This window comes from Triturus cristatus, chromosome 10 (genome assembly GCF_964204655.1).
Source record: "Triturus cristatus chromosome 10, aTriCri1.1, whole genome shotgun sequence".
In the NCBI taxonomy this organism is placed as follows: domain Eukaryota; kingdom Metazoa; phylum Chordata; class Amphibia; order Caudata; family Salamandridae; genus Triturus; species Triturus cristatus.
In genome coordinates, this window is record NC_140593.1 from 1,212,506,629 (window position 1) to 1,212,527,912 (window position 21,284).

The 21,284-nt window shown below is 53.4% G+C and overlaps 1 protein-coding gene across 3 annotated transcripts in view; it reads right to left on the minus strand.

Annotated features, from left to right (window-relative positions):
• The window catches only part of PLXNA3 (plexin A3), an 845,431-nt gene that overhangs the window by 306,783 nt on the left and 517,364 nt on the right, over positions 1–21,284 (minus strand). For all 3 annotated transcript variants that reach the window (XM_085629709.1, XM_085629711.1, XM_085629710.1), the window contains exon 9: positions 8,899–9,013. In XM_085629709.1, the coding sequence (XP_085485835.1) occupies positions 8,899–9,013 (115 nt within the window). The remainder of the gene's footprint in view (positions 1–8,898; positions 9,014–21,284) is intronic.

Here is a 21,284-nt window from a genome sequence, read left to right on the forward strand (position 1 = left end):
TACACAATCCAAAATTTCTGTAGTTACTATTGAAACAAGCATTGGCAATGCAATAGGTCTCGCATTTACGAGAGTTTGAGCTACTGGCATTCACAATGCGGAAAGCTTAAACTCCCGCAAATGCGAGACCTATTGCATTGTAAATATTTTTCGTGTCAATCGCCCCATGCCGCACTTTCACGTTAATGAATGCTGCACACTTTTTTTTTAGACCAGCCGTGCCTAAAGAAAGCGACGTGGCCGACATTAAAGTGAAACCACGGTATACGGGCTTTGACAGAAAAAAAGCATCTGTTTTTCAAGTTGACAAACAAATGCTTTATGTAAAAACGCCCCATGCCGCGCTTTCACTTTAATAGCGGGTGCGCACCTTTCTTTAGACGCGGCTTGTCTAAAAAAAAAAAAAAAGGGGGGTGCGGTCTCCGTTAATGTGAAAGTGCCGCATGAGCGCTAGTAAACAAAAATAAATAAATAAGCGCTGCTGCTATACTTAAAGCGGACTGCACTGCTAAAATAAATAAACAAACAAGGCTGCTATAATTAAAGCAGACTGCCAATTAGTAATTAAAATAAAAGCGGGCAGCATGCTGTGACGTAATGGGTGGAATAGGGGCAAATCGTTTAAGAGAATAGTGCTCACCAACTACATAAAGCAGACCGTGTAACAAGATAAGTAAAAAGTCCAGTCTTTATGGGAGGTTACAAATGGAGACAAGGCGGTACCAAGGAGGGACTAACAAGCCTATTCAGGAATGAAATGCAACGAATTCGAAAGAACAGTAACAGGAGCCAATTGAAAAGATGGGCTGGACATGGACGGACCTTCAAGTCCCTACCTGAATACAGCATATGCCTCGTAGAGCAGCGCATGCGCTGCCCAGGCTCGACCTAAAAATTGTAATCACAGTTATGCCGTTGTTTTTTCTTTGTAATACTGGGACCAAGTAAATCTATTCATCTCAACATTTGAAGCGTTGAAGGAATTTTTAATATTGCTTAATGAAATAGGTTCTATTTATTTGAAATACATAAATAATTGCACAGATTGACCTAGACGACCGCAACTAATATCAGATACGTATGAGGAGTGCTTCCTTATTCCTTGTTCTGATGTATAGACACCACCTACCTCCAGGGGCTGCCACCCTGGCCTGTCCATCATACTGGAAGCAGCGTAAATGCACCCTGTGCATTCTGTCCACAATATGTAAAAGGGGGGAGGGGCTTGAAGAGTAGGAGATTGGTGCACAACACCTGCTTCCAGGTGCTACGGCACTCGTCCGTCCACCACACTGCAGGGGTCAGATTTCGATCCAAGCTTTTTAAAGTGGGGTTCGCCCTTAGAAACAGCTGCAAGTATTGTAGCCTCAACACGAGCCTTAAGCATGTGGAAGTTTCAGACAACCACTAATGCACAACGATATATCTGTAAGAGACATTAGTTAGTGATAGATTCCTTACCTTAGAATATCCCCAGGCGTCAAGACTGGATCCGGAAAGTTTTCGGCAGCAGTACCCTTGTGTGTCGGTAGGCGTCGTCGTACGGCTCCGCGTACATCGCTGGCGTCGTAGCCGCTGAGATGACATCGTCAGAGCTACTTAGACGCACCCACGCGCGCTGACGTCAGTTTTGTACACAACTTTTCCGCGACAGAAGCGCAGAGCCATGCCAGAGACCGACTACTGGTGCAATAGAACTAGGGTCCTGAAAGGGATGACCTGAGCCCTAGAGAACAGTTCGCAGAAGGGGGAGGATGGGCAGGCGGTAAGGAATCTATCACTAACTAATGTCTCTTACAGATATATCGTTACACAAGTAACTTGTGCCTCTGAAAGAGACACGTTAGTGATAGATTCCTTATCTTAGAATACATACCCAAGCAATACCAACCCCGGTGGTGGGTCTGCGAAGTGAGACTACACCAGAAAGTCACAGAGAACTGAACATCCAAAGAAGCCGTCTCTCCGGACCGGACTGTCAAGGCATTAGTGCTTAGTGAAAGTATGCAACGAGGCCCAAGTGGCTGCCTGACAGATGTCTTGCAGGGGGACACGACGCCCCAATGCTGTGGTAGCTGCTGTCGCCCTTGTAGAATGGGCACGCAGCCCGACTGGAGGTTCCTTTTTAGCCAGAGAGTAACAGGCTTTAATGCACAAGACAACCCATCGGGCGATAGTTCACTTGTGCACAGCCCGGCCTTTCTTGGCGCCCATGTAGCCAACAAAGAGCTGGTCATCCACTCGGAACTGTTGTGTGCGGCTGAGATACAACGAGAGCGCACGTTTGGGGTCCAGGCGGTGGAGACTCTCCTCTTCTCTTGAAGGGTGCGGAGGCGGAAAGAAAGTGGGCAGAGTTACAGTTTGCCCAAGATGAAAGGCAGAGACTACTTTTGGTAAGAAGGAGGGACGCGGTCGAAGCACAACCTTGTCCGGATGAAATCGCCAGGAAAGGAGGTTTGCAGGAAAGGGCCTGGAGCTCACTCACCCACCGAGCGGAGGTGATGGCCTCCAGGAAGACCGTTTTCAAATTCAATAACCGCAAAGGACAGTTATGAAGAGGCTCAAATGGAGCACACATCAGATGTGTGAGAATCAGGTTCAAGTCCCATTGAGGCATCACAAAAGGAATAGGAGGGAAAAGGTGAGTAATGCCTTAGAGAAATCTATTGACAACCGGGGACTTGAAAAGAGAGGGCTGATCAGGCAACCTAAGAAAGGCTGAAAGAGCAGAGAGGTGACCCTTGATAGTGCCCAAAACAGAGCCCTGCTGGGCCAAAAAAAGGAGGAACAATAGGACCTCAGAAAGAGGGGCAGCAAGAGGATCAACAGATTTTGCTGTGCACCATGCCACAAATTTGTTCCACCGACAGGCGTATACCGTTTTAGTGGAGGAACTCCTGGCTGCCTGAATAACATTACAGACTTCGGGAGACAAGTCAAATGGAATCAGCTGTCACCTCTCAATCTCCACACAAGGAGGTGGAGGCTGGACAGGTTCGGGTGGAGGACCGTCCCCTGTTGCTGTGACAGGAGATCCTCCAGAAGAGGCAGTCGGATCGGGGGATCCACGCTCATACCGAGTAGCTCGGGATACCAAACTCTTCAAGCCCAGTCCGGTGCCACAAGAATGACTTGGGCCCGGTTGCGCCTGATCTTCAGCACTCTGGGCAGAAGTGGTATAGGCGGAAAGGCGTGCAACCGATCGCAACTCCACTCGGGACGAAAAGCGTCGCCTAGCGAGTGTCGTCTTGGAAACTCCAACGCGCAGAACTGCTGACATTGCACGTTCTCTTCAGTGGCGAATAGATCTAACCAAGGTTCTCCCCACTGCTGAAATAGACCTTGCACCACCTCCGAGTGAAGACGCCATTCGTGATCCAACATGCACCGTCGGCTGAGTTTGTCCGTCCCGGCGTTCAGTGAACCTGCCAGGTGTTGAACCACCAAGGAAATGCCTTGACGGTCCAGCCACGTCCAGAGACGTAGAGCCTCCCGACATAGGGTCAACGACCCCACCACGCCCGGTTTGTTGCAGTACCACATGGCGGTGGTGTTGTCTGTGAACACCTGCACAACTCTCTCCTTGACAGAGGGAAGGAATGCTTTCAGTGCAAGTAGGATCGCCCTGAGCTCCAAAAGGTTGATATGGAGCTTGGACTCCGCCGAAGACCAGAGGCCTCTGATCTCCGCCTCTCCCATGTGGCCGCCCCATCCCAGGAGGGACGTGTCCGTCACTACCGTGTGCTCTGGTTGGGGAAGGGAGAGGGATCTGCCGCTGACCCAACACTGGTTCGTGAGCCACCACTGCAAGTCCTGTGCAGTGCCCTCTGAGATCTGGATGTAGTCGTCCACTGGAACTTCAGGTCCCACTGCAGAGCCCGCATATGCCATCTGGCATGATCAATCAGCAGGATGCAGGAAGCCATGAGGCCCAGCAGCCTCAGTGTCTTCCTGACCGAAACCCAGGACCATGGCCGAAAGTTCGAAATCATAGCCCGAATGTCCCGGACTTGCTGTTCGGGAGGATAAACCCAAAACGGTGCCATATCCAGAACTGCTCCGATGAAGAGGAACTTCTGAGAGGGAATCAGGTGCGACTTCGGCGCGTTGATGGAAAACCCCAGCAAATGCTGGAGGTTGGCCGTACCCTAGAGGTGGGAGAGGACTGCCTGGGGTGAGCCCGCTTTCAGCAGCCAGTCGTCGAGATAGGGGAAGACTGAAACCCCTGATCTGCGCAGATGAGCTGCAACCACCGCCATCACTTTTGTAAACACCTGAGGGGCGCTGGTAAGGCCGAAAGGGAGCACGGTGAACTGAAAGTGCTCGTGGCCCACCTTGAACCGTAGGTAACGCCGGTGGGCTGGCAGGATGAGAATATGAAAATAAGCATCCTGCAAGTCCAAAGCTACCAGCCAGTCTTGCGGGTCTAGAGCAGACAAGACCTGAGCTAGCGTGAGCATCTTGAACTTCTCCTTCTGGAGGAAGCGATTGACGTTCCGGAGGCCTAAGATAGGGTGCAGACCTTTGTCCTTCTTTGGAACCAAGAAGTAGTGGGAGTAACAACCACGACCTACTTCTGGCGTTGGAACGCGCTCGATGGCCCCCTTGGCCAAGAGGGCTGTATCTTCCTGCTGGAGAAGTGCCAAGTATTCCCCTGACATGCGGTGGTACTGAGGTGGCATGGCTGGAGGGGTAGATTCGAAGAGGGGGGAGTAGCCCCTGCGGACTATTTGCAGAACCCACCTGTCCGAGGTTATGGAGAGCCAGTGGGGAAGGTGATGGCGAATCCTGCCACCCACTGGTATCAGGTGGGTCTGAAACACCAGACTAGGAAGGTTTAGAGGCGGCAGGGGAGGTGGTTGACTGACCCGTCCGCTGTCCCCGGGATCCACCACAGCGGGCCCCACATCCGCGGCTGCGCTGAGACTGTGGCTGCGCAGACTTGCAGGTCTGAAAAGAACATACCTGGGCGTCCCGACCTTGACCACGAAAGGACCGAAAAGCGGACCCCGAGTGATTACGCGTGGTGGCGAGACCCAAGGACTGGGCCGTAGCCCGAGAGTCCTTAAAGCGTTCCAGGGTGCTATCCGCCTTATCACCAAAGAGGCGTGAACCGTCAAAGGGCATGTCCAACAGGGTGTTCAGGACATCCCCAGAGAAGCCAGTAGTACGGAGCCAAGCATAACAGCGGAGCACCACAGTTGTGGAAAGTGCCCTACCGAGAGAATCGGCCGTGTCAAGCCCACAACGAATAGTGAATTTCGCAGCATCTCTCCCTTCGGCAATAGCTTGGGAAAGAACCCCCGTGCTTCCACAGAGCACCGAGGTAGCACCTGTGCCACGGTGTTACACACAGAACGAGAATAGCGTCCCAGCAGGCACGCAGTATTCACCGCCCGCAACCCGCAGATGTGAAAATCTTTTTCTCAAATTGCTCCAATTTCCTAGATTCCTTATCCAGAGGAGCAGAAGGGAACGCACTGGGCGAGGCAGAAGCCTGGACAACCAGACTCTCAGGCGTCGGGTGTTGTGGGAGAAAGCTGGGGTCGCCCGGCACCGGGCGATGGCGGCGCGCCACACCCTTGTCTACAGGGACTCCTGGGTTGGGTTTAATCCAGGTGCCTAACAGGATATCAGTAAGCACTTCATTGAAGGGCTGTAACGGCTCCGCAGAGGAGAACTGCGGCTGCAGGACCTCCGTCAGGAGATTGGTCCTGATAGGTACAGAAGGGAGCTCGAGATCAAGAGCCTCAGCTGCCCGACGTAAAACCACTGAAAAAGTCCCAACCTCCTCCGTGGCCACGGAAGAAGGGGATAAAGTGCCAGGGTGTGGAGAGAAATCCAGATCCACTGGACCCTCCACATCGCCTTCCCACTCAGGCTCATCCTCACATTGAGCTGCAAGAGGTTCCTCAGACCCCTCCCAGTATTCCCCTTCGTCCACCGGTTGCGGAAGGGGCCGGTAAGGACGAAGTGCCCTGGGAAACGGGATAAACTCCCCTCCAAGAAATGGAATGGGAGGGTTAGATACCAGTCCCAGGTCGGCGCCGTCCGGTGTCGGCGCCGGTGCCGAGGCCGGAGCTGAGGTGGCGGCACAGGGGCAAACCCTTCCGACAGATCCACGGGGCCCGAAGGCGCTCCGGAGGGACCCGGTGGGGCAAACAAATGGCGCAAGGCCGACAATAAGGCCTGCACCTCGCCCGAAGTCGCGGAAAGGGAGGGTAGGCCGCAGGCAACGACAGGGGCTCGAACAGAGCCGCAGGGGAGTTACTGCCCGCTCCCTCCACCGCGTCCCGCGAGGGGTAGAAGAAGAGCAACAACGCTTCTTCGACTTTTTATGGCGCCGAGACTTACCTGTCCCCGATTACGACGAGCGATGTTGATGGCTCCGCGACTGGTCCCTTGACCTCCCACGGGATAGGGACCTTGATCGGCGCGGAACCGATTGCCGTACCCCAACAACTTACGGGTATGCTCCCGCAAAGCTTTCGGCGCCATGGCGCGGCAATCGGGGCACACTTCGGGGTCATGGGCGTGCTCCAAGCAGAAGAGACACACGTCGTGAGGGTCCGATAACGACATGTTGCGACGGCAGGCCCTACAGGACTTAAACCAGGGATCTCTATTGCACCAGGAGTCAAGCACACGACAAAAGAAGTGGTCAGAAACCAAGTTAAACTTTTACTAGGGGTACCGCTCTTAGATCTGCGCTGCTGCGAAGAAAAAGAAAGAACTGAGGTCAGTGCACGTGGGCGCGTCTAAGTAGCTCGGACGACGTCATCTCGGCGGCTACGACACCAGCGACGTACGCGGAGCCGTACGATGACGCCTACCGACGCACAGGGGTACTGCTGACAAAAACTTTCCAGATCCAGTCTGACGCCTGGGGATATTCTAAGGTAAGGAATCTATCACTAATGTGTTCTAAGGGAAGGAATCCCTCACCAATGTGTCTCTTTTAGATACCACGCTCACTGTCCCAGGTCTACCCATGTGGACCTCTCACATCCACAGCACTGGTGGTCACATGGTGAACCCACAAAAACAGAGAATTCACAGTACATCCACGAGGGTCTCACGCCACCATGAATCAAACTCTCTATCAGACCTTTGTAAATAAGGTGATTCTCACACAGCCTTTGCCAGAGCTCAGCACATGCAAGGAGAACCGCTGCATGGATCATGTCCCCCAGCCCAACTCAGCACATATGGAATCTCACGCAGATGCAGGAATCATGAGTGCTAGGAGTTCTGAACGCACTTAGGCGGGAATCAATGTTCTCCTCAAAGCACTACACATGAGGGTTTATTTTAATACATAATACATACTATTCACACAAGTCCACAGTGAACGCTTAACTCCTGGAGCAACCTAAAAGGAGGAGGCAACACAAGGCAGCACAAGGGAAATTAAGTGTGGGGTGCACAGAGATCTGGAGGTAGAGAGAAAAGTATATAACAGGAAGTGGCTATACAGGAGAAGAAGATACATGAAGAGGATGTACAAGAGAAGAGTGAGGAGAAACACAGGCAGGGAGAGAGAAGAAAAGCACAAATGGGGGAGGTTTGAAAGCTTACAAGCACATTCTAGAAGGAAACACAGGGTCTCTTCACACCCCTACATGGTCCATGAACCCACAGTGCAACATTCCATACACCGGATAAGGACTTTGTTTTCACAATATTAGGAGGGTAACCTAATTTCCTTCTTCACATTGAACTTTCCAATTCGAATTGCATGCATCTGTAATCACTCTTGTTTTCAATTACTTTCCAGACGTTGGTGTCTTTTTCCATAAAGTTATTTTGTTAAGTATCTGATTCCATCACACTTAAAACAGACCCAGCCAACGCATTTCATCCCTTATAGGGACTTCATCAGGACCTAAACAATTCTTTTTTAAAACATGTAATCAATACTAACAATAAGTTAAAAAAAAAAAATGTTTTTTTATTGTTTTAATTTTGGGCCCTGATGAAGTCCTTATAGGGGATGAAACGTGTTGGCTGGGTATGTTTTAAGTGTGATGGAATTAGATACTCTGTCACACCCCCACATGGTGCATGAACCTACAGTACAACATTCCATACACCAGATACAGAGTTTGTAACACCCCTTATGGTGCATTTACCCACAGTGAAACATTCCATACACCGGATATGGAGTTTGTCACACTATACAGGGCATGAACCCACAATACAACATTGCATAAGCTGAATACGGCCTCTGTCACACCCTACATGGTGCACCAGACCCACAGTACAACATTCCATACACCGGATACGGACTAAGTCACACCCCACATGGTGCATGAACCCACAGTGCAACATTGCACACCGGATACTAAGTTTGTCACACTTCATATGGTGCATGAACCCAGAGTGCAACGTTGTATACACTGGATGAGGACTGTCACACCCTAAATGGTGCATGAGCCAGCAGCACGACATTCCATACACCGGAAACGAAGATAGTCACATCATACATGGTGCATGAATCCACAGTACAGCATTCTGTACACCAGATACACAGGATATGAAGTCATCAAGCCCCCATGGTGCATGAACCTACAGTACAACAGTTCATACACAAGATACAAAGTCGGCGAGCCCCCATGGTGCAGGAGCACATAGTACAGACTTTCATTAACTGGATACAGAGCCCTCCCGTCCCTGCGGTGCCTAAACCAACAGCAGAACAATATTAAGACTGAATAGAAAGCCTGCCACACCCCACATAGATAATGGGCCCAGAACACCCTATTCCATAAACCAAATAAAGATCCCCTCACAGCCCACATGAACCCACTGTGTAACATATGATGAACCATATACAGAGCCAGCCACAATCCACACAGCACACCACCACTTAATATACCCCCCACATGAACCACCTACCTCTGTGGTGTTGACTCGTCCCTCCTGGAAGGAGCACTCGGCGGCGTTGTTAGTGCAGACATGTCGATACTTGCACCAGTGGCAGGAGTACTGGCTGCTCACACAAGAAAGGCACCTGAGCAGAAGGGAGAGACGGCGAGTTACCAGGTCAGTCTGGATGGATTACAATGGGACAATGTTTGCGTGTGAGGGTGTCACTGCAGGGTCATGGCCAGCACTAGTCTTGTCCACCCTAAACACCTATGTTTCTTAAGGGCGACTTCCTGAGCACCATGTCCAAATCCTCACCACTTGAGACCTCAGTATAGTAGGTGCCGGCCCAAGCTGCGAGGCTGTGCCAGGTCTTGTACTTATCCTTGAAAGCCTATCCCTGATCTGCATGAAGCCCCAAACAATGTGACAAGAGCTGCCCAGCAGGCATGCCTGCAGCACCTCTGCTCTTTGACCACATTACCACTTCTTTGCCCGGGTGTTGATTACCTACCTGTAACGACTACTGTCATTTCTTGGGCAGAGGGCCCTTGGACTTGGGCAGGTGACCGTGCAAAACAAATCTGAGGCTCCTTTGGGGAGAAAGCATGTGCACCGAGGGCAGACTCTCCAACTAGGTCCTGCTTCCCACTCGTGTTCAGACACGACAGTGGTGGCGAGGTATTGACAAATGAGTCCCTGGCTTCCCTTGTGGCAAAGGCTACGATTTGTGGTCCATGCACGGATGCAGCAATAGTAGGTTTTTGGGAACGTAGGGTACTTGCATGATCCAGGGGGGCAGGAGAGCATGCTGTAGCCCCTTCTACCAACACAATGAAAAAAAGAGTAAAAGGGCACTGGGGCATGTGGATGGAGGGCAATAAACTAGTCTTTCACTGCAGGGGTCGGCCAGCGGATCAGTGCTTTGTATCCCACCCACAAAGCTTAGCAACTGGGACTCAGCGGGCATCTAGCGGCAGGACAACGAGACCGGTCAAGAATCGAAGGAAGAGTGTGATCTCCTGTCCTCCCTTCGTGCTGATGGGGCCAGAGCTGAATGGCAGGAGACCAGATGATGGACAGGTCATGGACTGAAAGCATGTGTAGACCAGGCTCCTTTTCCATGGAATGAGGCCAGGCTCTATGTATAAAAACACTCTGTGCGCAAGGAGTCGCTTCAAATGACACTCAAAGTAAGCAGGGCAGCAAGCAGGATGATGGTCGTGGAAGCCTGTGATTGAATGTTGGGTCTACTGCTTTATGTGATCTTCATGATTAAGATAACCTAGCCTGGTTCCAGGGGGAGGAGGGAATGCCCCCACCTCGGACGTAGACTTATGCTGAAGTGACTGACCCAGTCTCAGACGTCTAGCTAGCCAGCAGGGAGTGAAGTGACTGGAGATAGTCGGCGACAATTGGGTGGTTGCCATGAAGGAAATCAGTTTAGAAGGCAGCATGGGCAAGGGAGTCCTCAGTGCGCTTCAGATATCCAGCAGGTTTTAGCCTCAGGGTCAGCAGGAGCAAGTTCAGAAACAGGACTTGCACTTCCAAAGGTCTTGTACAGGAGCATAGGGAGGCTTGATGAAGTGCGGTGGCTCAAAGCCAGAGCAGATCTTGAATTGTGCCCTTTCTTCAATCAGAAGCCAGTTGGGCGTCTTTAGTGCGAGCCTGCTGCACTCAATGGAGTGGAGGAGGAATGGAAGCAGGCCCAAGTGGTTGTGGATCCCTTGTGTGTGCAGATTGTTGTGGTGGGGAGTTTGATGCTGATGGTATTACACTCCTCCAGATGGGGTATCACCTCTGAGGAGCAAGGCGTATTTGTTTTAATAGTCCACGAGTGGAAAGACACTTTGTAGTGGCAGATGTGATGGAAGACATTTATGAATGCTTTAACTTGTTTTTTCAAAGAGAGGTCCTCATGAAATAACAATACCCTAAGTTTGATGCCTTTTAGAAAGGAACTAGTGACGACGCAAGGTGATAGACCAGTTGAAAGGGACCCCGGACAAGGCCCTATAGCAGGGTTTCTGTTTGTGCGCCACTCTGCAAAGACATTTGAGGCATCCCTAGAGATGGGTTCCATTCAGAGAGGTCATTGATCGAAACAGGAGGACTGGGCCTTCTTTTAATATCTGCAAGTAGATTTTTTCAGAGGCTAAGGAATGTATGCAAACTGAGACCAGGCTCCACAATCTGCTGATGGTCATGGACTGAAACATGAGGACTAGGCCTTTTTTCAATCTCGAGGAGATTCTTTCAGAGATGCTAAGGAAGGCATGCAAACTTGGACCAGGCCCCCAGATCTGCCCTCGAGGTGATGGTCATGGCCTTCTTTCAATCCCTCGAGAAGATTCTTTCGGAGAAGCGAAGGAGTGTATGCAAATTTAGACCAGGCCCCACAATCTGCTCTCGAAGTGACCCGTTCCGAGCAGCTGTAGACTGTACGGGCATCTATTCCTTCGCCCGGGGTTCACTACCTCTGGCTGGATTTGTACTTCTCCCAGTTTCCTGTGTGCATGTGCCTGACCCAGTGTCCTTATACCAGCTACCTAGGACTGCCTCTGGAGGACTTGGCTCCTTCTCCCAGCTTCCCTGGCTATGCCTATGACTGCCCTTCATTCAACTCCACTGGTCTGGCTCCTTCTCCCATCTCCACTGGATTGGCTCTTTCTCTCATCTACTTACGCATCTACTGAGAGCAGGACTTGTTCCCTGTACTTCCATCACTGGCTAGACGTGCTCCTCCATCCAGGGCCCTGTCTCTCAAGACTCTGGCAGGCTTGACTCCCATCTCCCAGTTCCCAGTGCTGCTACCTCCGGCTGACTTGGTTGCTTCCGCCAGTTTACTGTGCCTCTCCACCAGTTGGTCTGGCTCCTTCCCCCAGCTCCTTGGGTCTCTGGCTGGTCAAGTCAGTTTCTCAATTCCTTGTATCTGCCTGGATTTATCTCCCTGCCTGCCTGGTTCTTTACCACTGTTTAGCTTGGCATCCTCTCCCTGGTTCCCTGCATCTGGTTGGCCTGGCACCATCTCCGTGGGTCACTATCTCTGGCTGACCTGGCTCAATTTCTAACGTTATTCATTCTCTACCTCTGGCTAGCTCCAGGTCCCACATCCCTGGTTCTCTGGCTGGCCTGACTCCCTGCCCCACCTTACTGGCTCTTTACCTAGGGGTGGCCTGGTTCCATCACCCCGTTTCTCTACACCTGGCTGTACCACCTTCACCTTCAACGTCGATGGTTCCATATCTTTGGAGAGCTTGGACCCATATTCCACCTCCCAGGTTCTTTACCACTGTATAGCTTGGCAGAATCTGCCATCTCCCTTTACAGCTGGCAATCTTCGCACCATCTCCCAGCTCCACGGTTCCCTAAATCTGGTTGGCCAGGCACCATCAACCCACGTCCATACCTCTGATCTGGCTCCATTTTTCACTTTCTTCGTTCTCTACTTCTGTGCCCATCTCCCTGGTTCGCTACCTCTGGCCAACTACCCCGTGTTGTTTTTATCCAATAAAAACACGGTTGTTGGTACTCAGTCGGTGAACAGACAGGGAACAAGGTTGTAGAATACCCTTAATATGGTAGTTCATGTCCCACCTCCCAGGTTCTTTAACTCTTGCTGGTTTGGCTCCATCTCCCAGTTCTCTGGTTCTTTACGTCTGACTGGCCCGGCTCCTGCTCACATGTCCCTAGTTCACGACTGCGGCTAATAAACTCCGTTGCTCATCCTTCTTGGTTCTCTGACCCTGGATGTTCTGGCTCCATATTACACGTCCGTGGTTTTCCACTGCTTGCTGGCCTCTCTCTCAAGCCCATGATTCTCTACATCGGGTGGTTTAGATCCTTGTCCGACTTTCCATGTTTTATCCATATGGCTGGCCTGGCTGTCTCTTGCCTACCCATTTTCTCTACCCATGGATGGCCTTGCTTCATCTGACAACTTCCTGGTTCCCCCAACTCTGGTTAACTGGGTCTATCTCCCGTATCTCTAGTTCTCTACTTGTCGCTGATCTTGCTCCCATCTCCCTGATTAGAAGACTCTGCTCCACTTCCACCCTCACTGGTTCTCTGACTGGCTGGCCCGGCTCCACCTCCCACCTCACTGCTTCTCCGGCTGGACTTGCTCCACCTCACTGCTTCCCAGACTCTGGCTGGCCCGGCTCCAACTCACTGGTTCTCCAACTGCCTAGCTCGGCTCCAGCTCCCACCTCCCAAGGTCTCTGGCTGGCCTTGCTCCACCTCCATGGTTCTCTGAGGGGCTGGCCAGTATCCACCTCACTGGTTCTCGGACTCTGGCTTGGCAGGCCCGGCTCCAACTCACTGGTTCTATCACTCTGGCTGGCCCGGCTCCAGCTCACTGGTTTCTCTCACTCTGGATGGCTCAGCTCCACCTCCCACCTCGCTGGGTCTCTGGTTGGCCTTGTTCCACCTCCCTACTTCTCTGACTCTGGCTGGCCCGGCTCCACCTCACTTGTTCTCCGAATCTGCCTAGCTCGGCTTTAATAAATACGGCCGAGGGGTTTTACGCTCCCCGCATCCAAACTTCTCTCCTGTCACTTTCTGGGCCTTGAGAGGGGAGGAGGGGGTGTAGGTAGTACCTGGCCATAGAGAACGGCGGGGCCGGCATCGGCCACGTCAAAAGAATGGCGGTCAACCCGGCCCCCTCCGAATCCAGAGGTGGGCCTGTCACGCACATTAGTGACGCGACGGGCGCGCCTCCCCCACCATAGGTCCCGGCCCGGAGGCGTGATCCGGAAGTGATTAGAATCACTTCCAGGTCACACGAATGGCCGGCGTCAGGCCAGTTAGAGCTGGCCTGGCCACCTTAAGAGGATAAAAGGCTGGGGAGCACAGGAGTCTGTCTCTTCGCTCCTTGCTCCCCAGCCTGCCCCCAGCCTCACCTGGAGGCTGTAACTTTGTTTTCCCACCCACCATCCCCTTAAAAGCAGGTTGGTTGTTAGGCGTATTACTTAGCTGTTAGTATTACTTTTAGGGGTATATGGATGATGAGATTTATTTTCATGTTGAGATGTATTTTCAGGATTGTGTAAAATAACAATTTGTTGCATCCACAGGTATTCAATCGTCGTATTTATCATTAATTTTGGTCAGGCGGTAAGGTCATGATTGGTGAGGAGTAAATTTAAGGTCTTTAGAGGGCGGCGCCATTCCTGAATGGGGTCGCCCAAGTGGGAGGGCAGTTGGGTGCGGGGGAGGAGGGAGTCACACTTTCTCTAGGCTGGTTGGCCATTCCGCATGTGCACAACGGCACCAGTAAATGGCACACAGCTGCAAGGGCCCCTTTATGGAGATCAGGTACAGAGCGTACGGGGGTAACCGGGGGGGGGGGGGAGCGGGGTGGCGGGGGGGGGGATGTACCCTCACGGTGAATGGGCCCTCTACGCATGCGCACTCCGGCTGGAGGGCGTGGTTAGAAATTGATAAGGATCTGACACCAGTTAGTGACCTTGCCGTAGGCCCAATTAGGTACGCAGAAAATAAATACTGTAATGATTGTTAAAGATATGTTAGATTCTGATAGGAAACCTTTGTATTAGAGTTATGTTAAGGTTAGCCATCTGACATCTGTACTTATCAATTGTAATCAATGTTATGTATATTTTTTGCTACATTATGTGAATATTGTAAATTTTGATAAATGTTTATTAATCTTTGTTTAATAAAAACGGCCGGGGGGGGGGGGGGGGAGGGGGGGTTTACGCTCCCCGCATCCAAACTTCTCTCCTATCACTTTCTGGGCCTTGAGAGGGGAGGAGGGGGTGTAGGTAGTACCTGGCCATACTGACTCTGGCTGGCCCGGCTCCAGCTCACTGGTTCTCTGACTCTGGCTGCCTCGGCTCCACCTCCCTGGGTCTCTGGCTGGCCTGGCCCGGCTCCAGCTCACTGGTTCTCCGACTCTGGCTGGCCCGGCTCCATCTCGGATGCCTCTACCTCTCGCCTGGCTCCTTCGCCTCTTTCTTCCAAGCTCGGCGCTTCCGGCCCCAGTTCCGAGAGGCTTCCCCGGCCCCGGTTAGCAGCCCAGGTTCACAGTATTGTTTCCCAGTGAAGTGCCACTTTCTGACCTTACTTCCTGCCATCACGCGCCGGGCATTATTTACTATTTGTTTAGAAAGAACGGAAGCCGCCAAGTCTTGGAGCAGCCCTTTCTTCCAGGAGGGCGGTCTCCCACGGACTCTTCACAGAAGGACCCGGCCAGGAGCCTTCAATAAGGCGCTGATGGCTGGACTGGGGGCGCAAGGGGTGGGGGGCACGTCCAGCCCTTAAGTAATAAGACGCCATTTCCTACTATTTGCCTTTGAAAAGCTTCTTTTATATTTGTTAGTCCTCAGGAGCGGCTGCCCCTGGTCCAAAGCTGCGCTCCGCCTCGGCGGCAGGGTGCACCCCCCCCCCCCCCCTGTCCCCCCGGGCGCCACGTCCAGACCTTGCTTGAACCTTTCTGCGCCAAGAGGGGCCACAAGGCGAGAAGCAGCCGGGATCTGCTGAGGCCACGTGATGGTTCGGGGGTCAGGAGTGTTAGGACGAGGCATGGAGCGCTAAACCTCCAGTCCCAGCCAGGACTTGCACCACCCCCCAGGTGCGGGCATCGGAGTTCGGATCCCACCGCTCGGCATCAGGTGCCAGCCAGCAGGAGGCGGCAGAGGGGCTAAGGCAAGACCTGGGATCACGTCTCACCACTACCGGTGGATCTGAGGGCCAAGTGTGAGGTTAACACGCGTGCAGACAAGGGTCAGACCCCAGGATAGCAACGCCTGTGACTCGGGGACAGGTATGAGGGTAAGACTGGCTGCGCATCCAGGTACACACATCCCATGGTAGCCCCGCTTGTGGGTGACGACACATCCCATGGTAGCCCCGCTTGTGGGTGAAGGCACATCCCATGTTAGCCTCGCTTGTGGGTGAAGACACATCCCATGGTATCCCCGCTTGTGGGTGAAGACACATCCCATGGTAGCCCCGCTTGTGGGTGAAGACACATCCCATGGTAGCCCCGCTTGTGGGTGAAGACACATCCCATGGTAGCCCCGCTTGTGGGTGAAGGCACATCCCATGTTAGCCCCGCTTGTGGGTGAAGACATCACATGGTAGTTCCGCTTGTGGGTGAAGACATATCGCATAGTAGCCCCGCTTGAGGGTAAGACTGGCTGCGCATCCAGGTAGACATATCGCATGGTAGCCCCGCTTGAGGGTAAGACTGGCTGCGCATCCAGGTAGACACTTCCCATGGTAGCCCCGCTTGTGGGTGAAGACATATCCCATGGTGGCCCCGCTTGTGGGTGAAGACACATCCCATGGTGGCCCCGCTTGTGGGTGAAGGCACATCCCATGGTGGCCCCGCTTGTGGGTGAAGACATATCCCATGGTAGCCTCGCTTGTGGGTGAAGACATATCCCATGGTAGCCACGCTTGTGGGTGAAGACACATCCCATGGTAGCCACGCTTGTGGCTGACGACACATCCCATGGTAGCCCCGCCGGGCTTGTGGGCGACGACACATCACATGGTATCCACGCTTGTGGGTGAAGACACATCACATGGTAGCCCCGCTTGTGGGTGAAGACACATCCTATGGTAGTTCCGCTTGTGGGTGAAGACACATCCTATGGTAGTTCCGCTTGTGGGTGAAGACATATCGCATAGTAGCACCACTTGAGGGTAAGACTGGCTGCGCATCCAGGTAGACATATCGCATGGTAGCCCCGCTTGAGGGTAAGACTGGCTGCGCATCCAGGTAGACATATCGCATGGTAGCCCCGCTTGAGGGTAAGACTGGCTGCGCATCCAGGTAGACACTTCCCATGGTAGCCCGCTTGTGGGTGAAGTCATATCCCATGGTGGCCCCGCTTGTGGGTGAAGACACATCCCATGGTGGCCCCGCTTGTGGGTGAAGGCACATCCCATGTTAGCCCCGCTTGTGGGTGAAGACATATCCCATGGTAGCCTCGCTTGTGGGTGAAGACATATCCCATGGTAGCCCCGCTTGTGGGTGAAGACTCATCCCATGGTAGCCCCGCTTGTGGCTGACGACACATCCCATGGTAGCCTCGCTTGTAGCTGACGACACATCACATGGTAGCCCCGCTTGTGGGTGAAGACATATCGCATAGTAGCCCCGCTTGAGGGTAAGACTGGCTGCGCATCCAGGTAGACATATCGCATGGTAGCCCCGCTTGAGGGTAAGACTGGCTGCGCATCCAGGTAGACACTTCCCATGGTAGCCCCGCTTGTGGGTGAAGACACATCCCATGGTGGCCCCGCTTGTGGGTGAAGGCACATCCCATGTTAGCCCCGCTTGTGGGTGAAGACATATCCCATGGTAGCCTCGCTTGTGGGTGAAGACATATCCCATGGTAGCCCCGCTTGTGGGTGAAGACACATCCCATGGTAGCCCCGCTTGTGGCTGACGACACATCCCATGGTAACCTCGCTTGTAGCTGACGACACATCACATGGTAGCCCCGCTTGTGGGTGAAGACACATCACATGGTAGCCCCGCTTGAGGGTGAAGAGACATCCCATAGTACCCTCGCTTGCGGGTGAAGACATATCCTACGGTAGCCCCGCCTGTGGGGGACGACATCCCATGGTACCCTCGCTTGTGGGTGTAGACACATCACATGTTAGCCCCGCTGTGGGTGACGACACATCCCATGGTAGCCCCGCTTGTGGGTGACGACACATCACATGGTAGTGCTGCTTGTGGGTGAAGACACACCCCATTGTAGCCCCGCTTGTGGGTGAAGACATCCCATGGTAGCCCCGCCCGCTTGTGGGTGACGACATAGCCCATGGTAGCCTCACTTGTGGGTGAAGACACATCCCATGGTAGCCCCGCTTGTGGGTGAAGACACATCCCATGGTAGCCCCGCTTGTGGGTGGAGACACATCCCATGGTTGTCCCGCTTGTGGCTGACGACACATCCCATGGTAGCCTCGCTTGTAGCTGACGACACATCACATGGTAGCCCCGCTTGTGGGTGAAGACACATCACATGGTAGCCCCGCTTGAGGGTGAAGAGACATCCCATAGTACCCTCGCTTGCGGGTGAAGACATATCCTACGGTAGCCCCGCTTGTGGGTGAAGACTCATCCCATGGTACCCTCGCTTGTGGGTGAAGACATATCCTACGGTAGTCCCGCTTGTGGGGGACGACGCATCCCATGGTACCCTCGCTTGTGGGTGTAGACACATCACATGTTAGCCCCGCTGTGGGTGACGACACATCCCATGGTAGCCCCGCTTGTGGGTGACGACACATCCCATGGTAGCCCCGCTTGTGGGTGAAGACACATTACATGGTAGCCCCACTTGTGGGTGAAGACACATTACATGGTAGCCCCACTTGTGGGTGAAGACACATTACATGGTAGCCCCACTTGTGGATGAATACACATCCCATGTAGCCCAGCTTGTGGGTGAAGACACATCACATGGTAGCCCCGCTTGAGGGTGAAGAGACATCCCATAGTACCCTCGCTTGTGGGTGAAGACATATCCTACGGTAGTCCCTCTTGTGGGGGACGACATCCCATGGTACCCTCGCTTGTGGGTGTAGACACATCACATGTTAGCCCCGCTGTGGGTGACGACACATCCCATGGTAGCCCCGCTTGTGGGTGACGACACATCACATGGTAGCGCTGCTTGTGGGTGAAGACACACCCCATTGTAGCCCCGCTTGTGGGTGAAGACATCCCATGGTAGCCCCGCCTGCTTGTGGGTGACGACATAGCCCATGGTAGCCTCACTTGTGGGTGAAGACACATCCCATGGTAGCCCCGCTTGTGGGTGAAGACACATCCCATGGTAGCCCCGCTTGTGGGTGGAGACATCCCATGGTAGCCCCGCTTGTGGCTGACGACACATCCCATGGTAGCCTCGCTTGTAGCTGACGACACATCACATGGTAGCCCCGCTTGTGGGTGAAGACACATCACATGGTAGCCCCGCTTGAGGGTGAAGAGACATCCCATAGTACCCTCGCTTGCGGGTGAAGACATATCCTACGGTAGCCCCGCTTGTGGGTGAAGACACATCCCATGGTACCCTCGCTTGTGGGTGAAGACATATCCTACGGTAGTCCCGCTTGTGGGGGACGACGCATCCCATGGTACCCTCGCTTGTGGGTGTAGACACATCACATGTTAGCCCCGCTGTGGGTGACGACACATCCCATGGTAGCCCCGCTTGTGGGTGAAGACACATCCCATGGTAGCCCCGCTTGTGGGTGAAGACACATTACAATGTAGCCCCACTTGTGGGTGAAGACACATTACATGGTAGCCCCACTTGTGGGTGAAGACACATTACATGGTAGCCCCACTTGTGGGTGAAGACACATTACATGGTAGCCCCACTTCTGGGTGAAGACACATTACATGGTAGCCCCACTTGTGGGTGAATACACATCCCATGTAGCCCAGCTTGTGGGTGATGACACATCCCATGGTAGCCTCGCTTGTGGACAAAGACACATCCCATGGTAGCCTCGCTTGTGGACAAAGACACATCCCATGGTAGCCTCGCTTGTGGGCAAAGACACATCACATGATAGCTCCGCTTGTGGGTGAAGACATATCCCATGGTAGTCCCGCTTGTGGGTGAAGACACATCCCATGGTAGCCCCGCTTGTGGGTGAAGACACATCCCATGGTAGCCCCACCCGCTTGTGGATGAAGACACATCCAATGGTAGCCCCGCCCGCTTGTGGGTGACGACATATCCCATGGTAGCTTCACTTGTGGGTGACATATCCCATGGTAGCCTCACTTGTGGGTGAAGACACATTGCAGGGTAGCCCCGCTTGTGGATGACAACACATCCCATGGTAGCCCCACTTGTGGGTGACGGCACATCCCATGGTAGCCCCACTTGTGGGCAAAGGCACATCCTACGGTAGCCACGCTTGTGGGCAAAGGCACAAACTACGGTAGCCACGCTTCTGGGTGAAGGCACATCCCATGGTAGTCATGCTTCTGGGTGTAGGGGCACGTACGAAGGTAGGACTGACTGCGCATCCAGGTAGACACATCCCATGGTAGCCCCGCTTGTGGGTGAAGACACATCCCATGGTACACTCGCTTGTGGGTGAAGACATATCCTACGGTAGCCCCGCTTGTGGGTGATGATGCATCCCATGGTACCCTCGCTTGTGGGTGAAAGCACATCCCATGTTAGCCCCGCTTGTGGGTGACGACACATCCCATGGTAGCCCCGCTTGTGGGTGACGACACATCCCATGGTAGCCCCGCTTGTGGGTGACGACACATCCCATGGTAGCCCCGCTTGTGGGTGAAGACATATCCCATGGTAGCCCCGCTTGTGGGTGACGACACATTCCATGGTAGCCCCGCTTGTGGGTGACGACACATCCCATGGTAGCCCCACTTGTGGGTGACGACACATCCCATGGTAGCCCCGCTTGTGGGTGAAGACACATCCCATGGTAGCCCCACTTGTGGGTGAAGACACATCACATGGTAGCCCCACTTGTGGGTGAAGACACATTACATGGTAGCCTCGCTTGTGGACAAAGACACATCTCATGGTAGCCCCGCTTGTGGGTGAAGACATATCACATGGTAGCCCCGCTTGTGGGTGAAGACACATTACATGGTAGCCCCACTTGTGGGTGAAGACACATTACATGGTAGCCCCACTTGTGGGTGAAGACACATTACATGGTAGCCCAGATTGTGGGTGAATACACATCCCATGTAGCCCAGCTTGTGGGAGAAGACACATCCCATGGTAGCCCTGCCCCGCTTGTGGGGGACGACATCTCATGGTAGCCTCACTCGTGGGTGAAGACACATCCCATGGTAGCCTCGCTTGTGGACAAAGACACATCACATGATAGCTCCGCTTGTGGGTGAAGACACATCACATGGTAGCGCTGCTTGTGGGTGAAGACACACCCCATTGTAGCCCCGCTTGTGGGTGAAGACACACCCCATTGTAGCCCCGCCCGCTTGTGGGTGACGACATAGCCCATGGTAGCCTCACTTGTGGGTGAAGACACATCCCATGGTAGCCCCGCTTGTGGGTGAAGACACATCCCATGGTAGCCCCGCTTGTGGGTGGAGACACATCCCATGGTAGCCCCGCTTGTGGGTGAAGACATATCCTACGGTAGTCCCGCTTGTGGGGGACGACGCATCCCATGGTACCCTCGCTTGTGGGTGTAGACACATCACATGTTAGCCCCGCTGTGGGTGACGACACATCCCATGGTAGCCCCGCTTGTGGGTGACGACACATCCCATGGTAGCCCCACTTGTGGGTGAAGACACATTACAATGTAGCCCCGCTTGTGGGTGACGACACATCCCATGGTAGCCCCGCTTGTGGGTGAAGACACATCCCATGGTAGCCCCACCCGCTTGTGGATGAAGA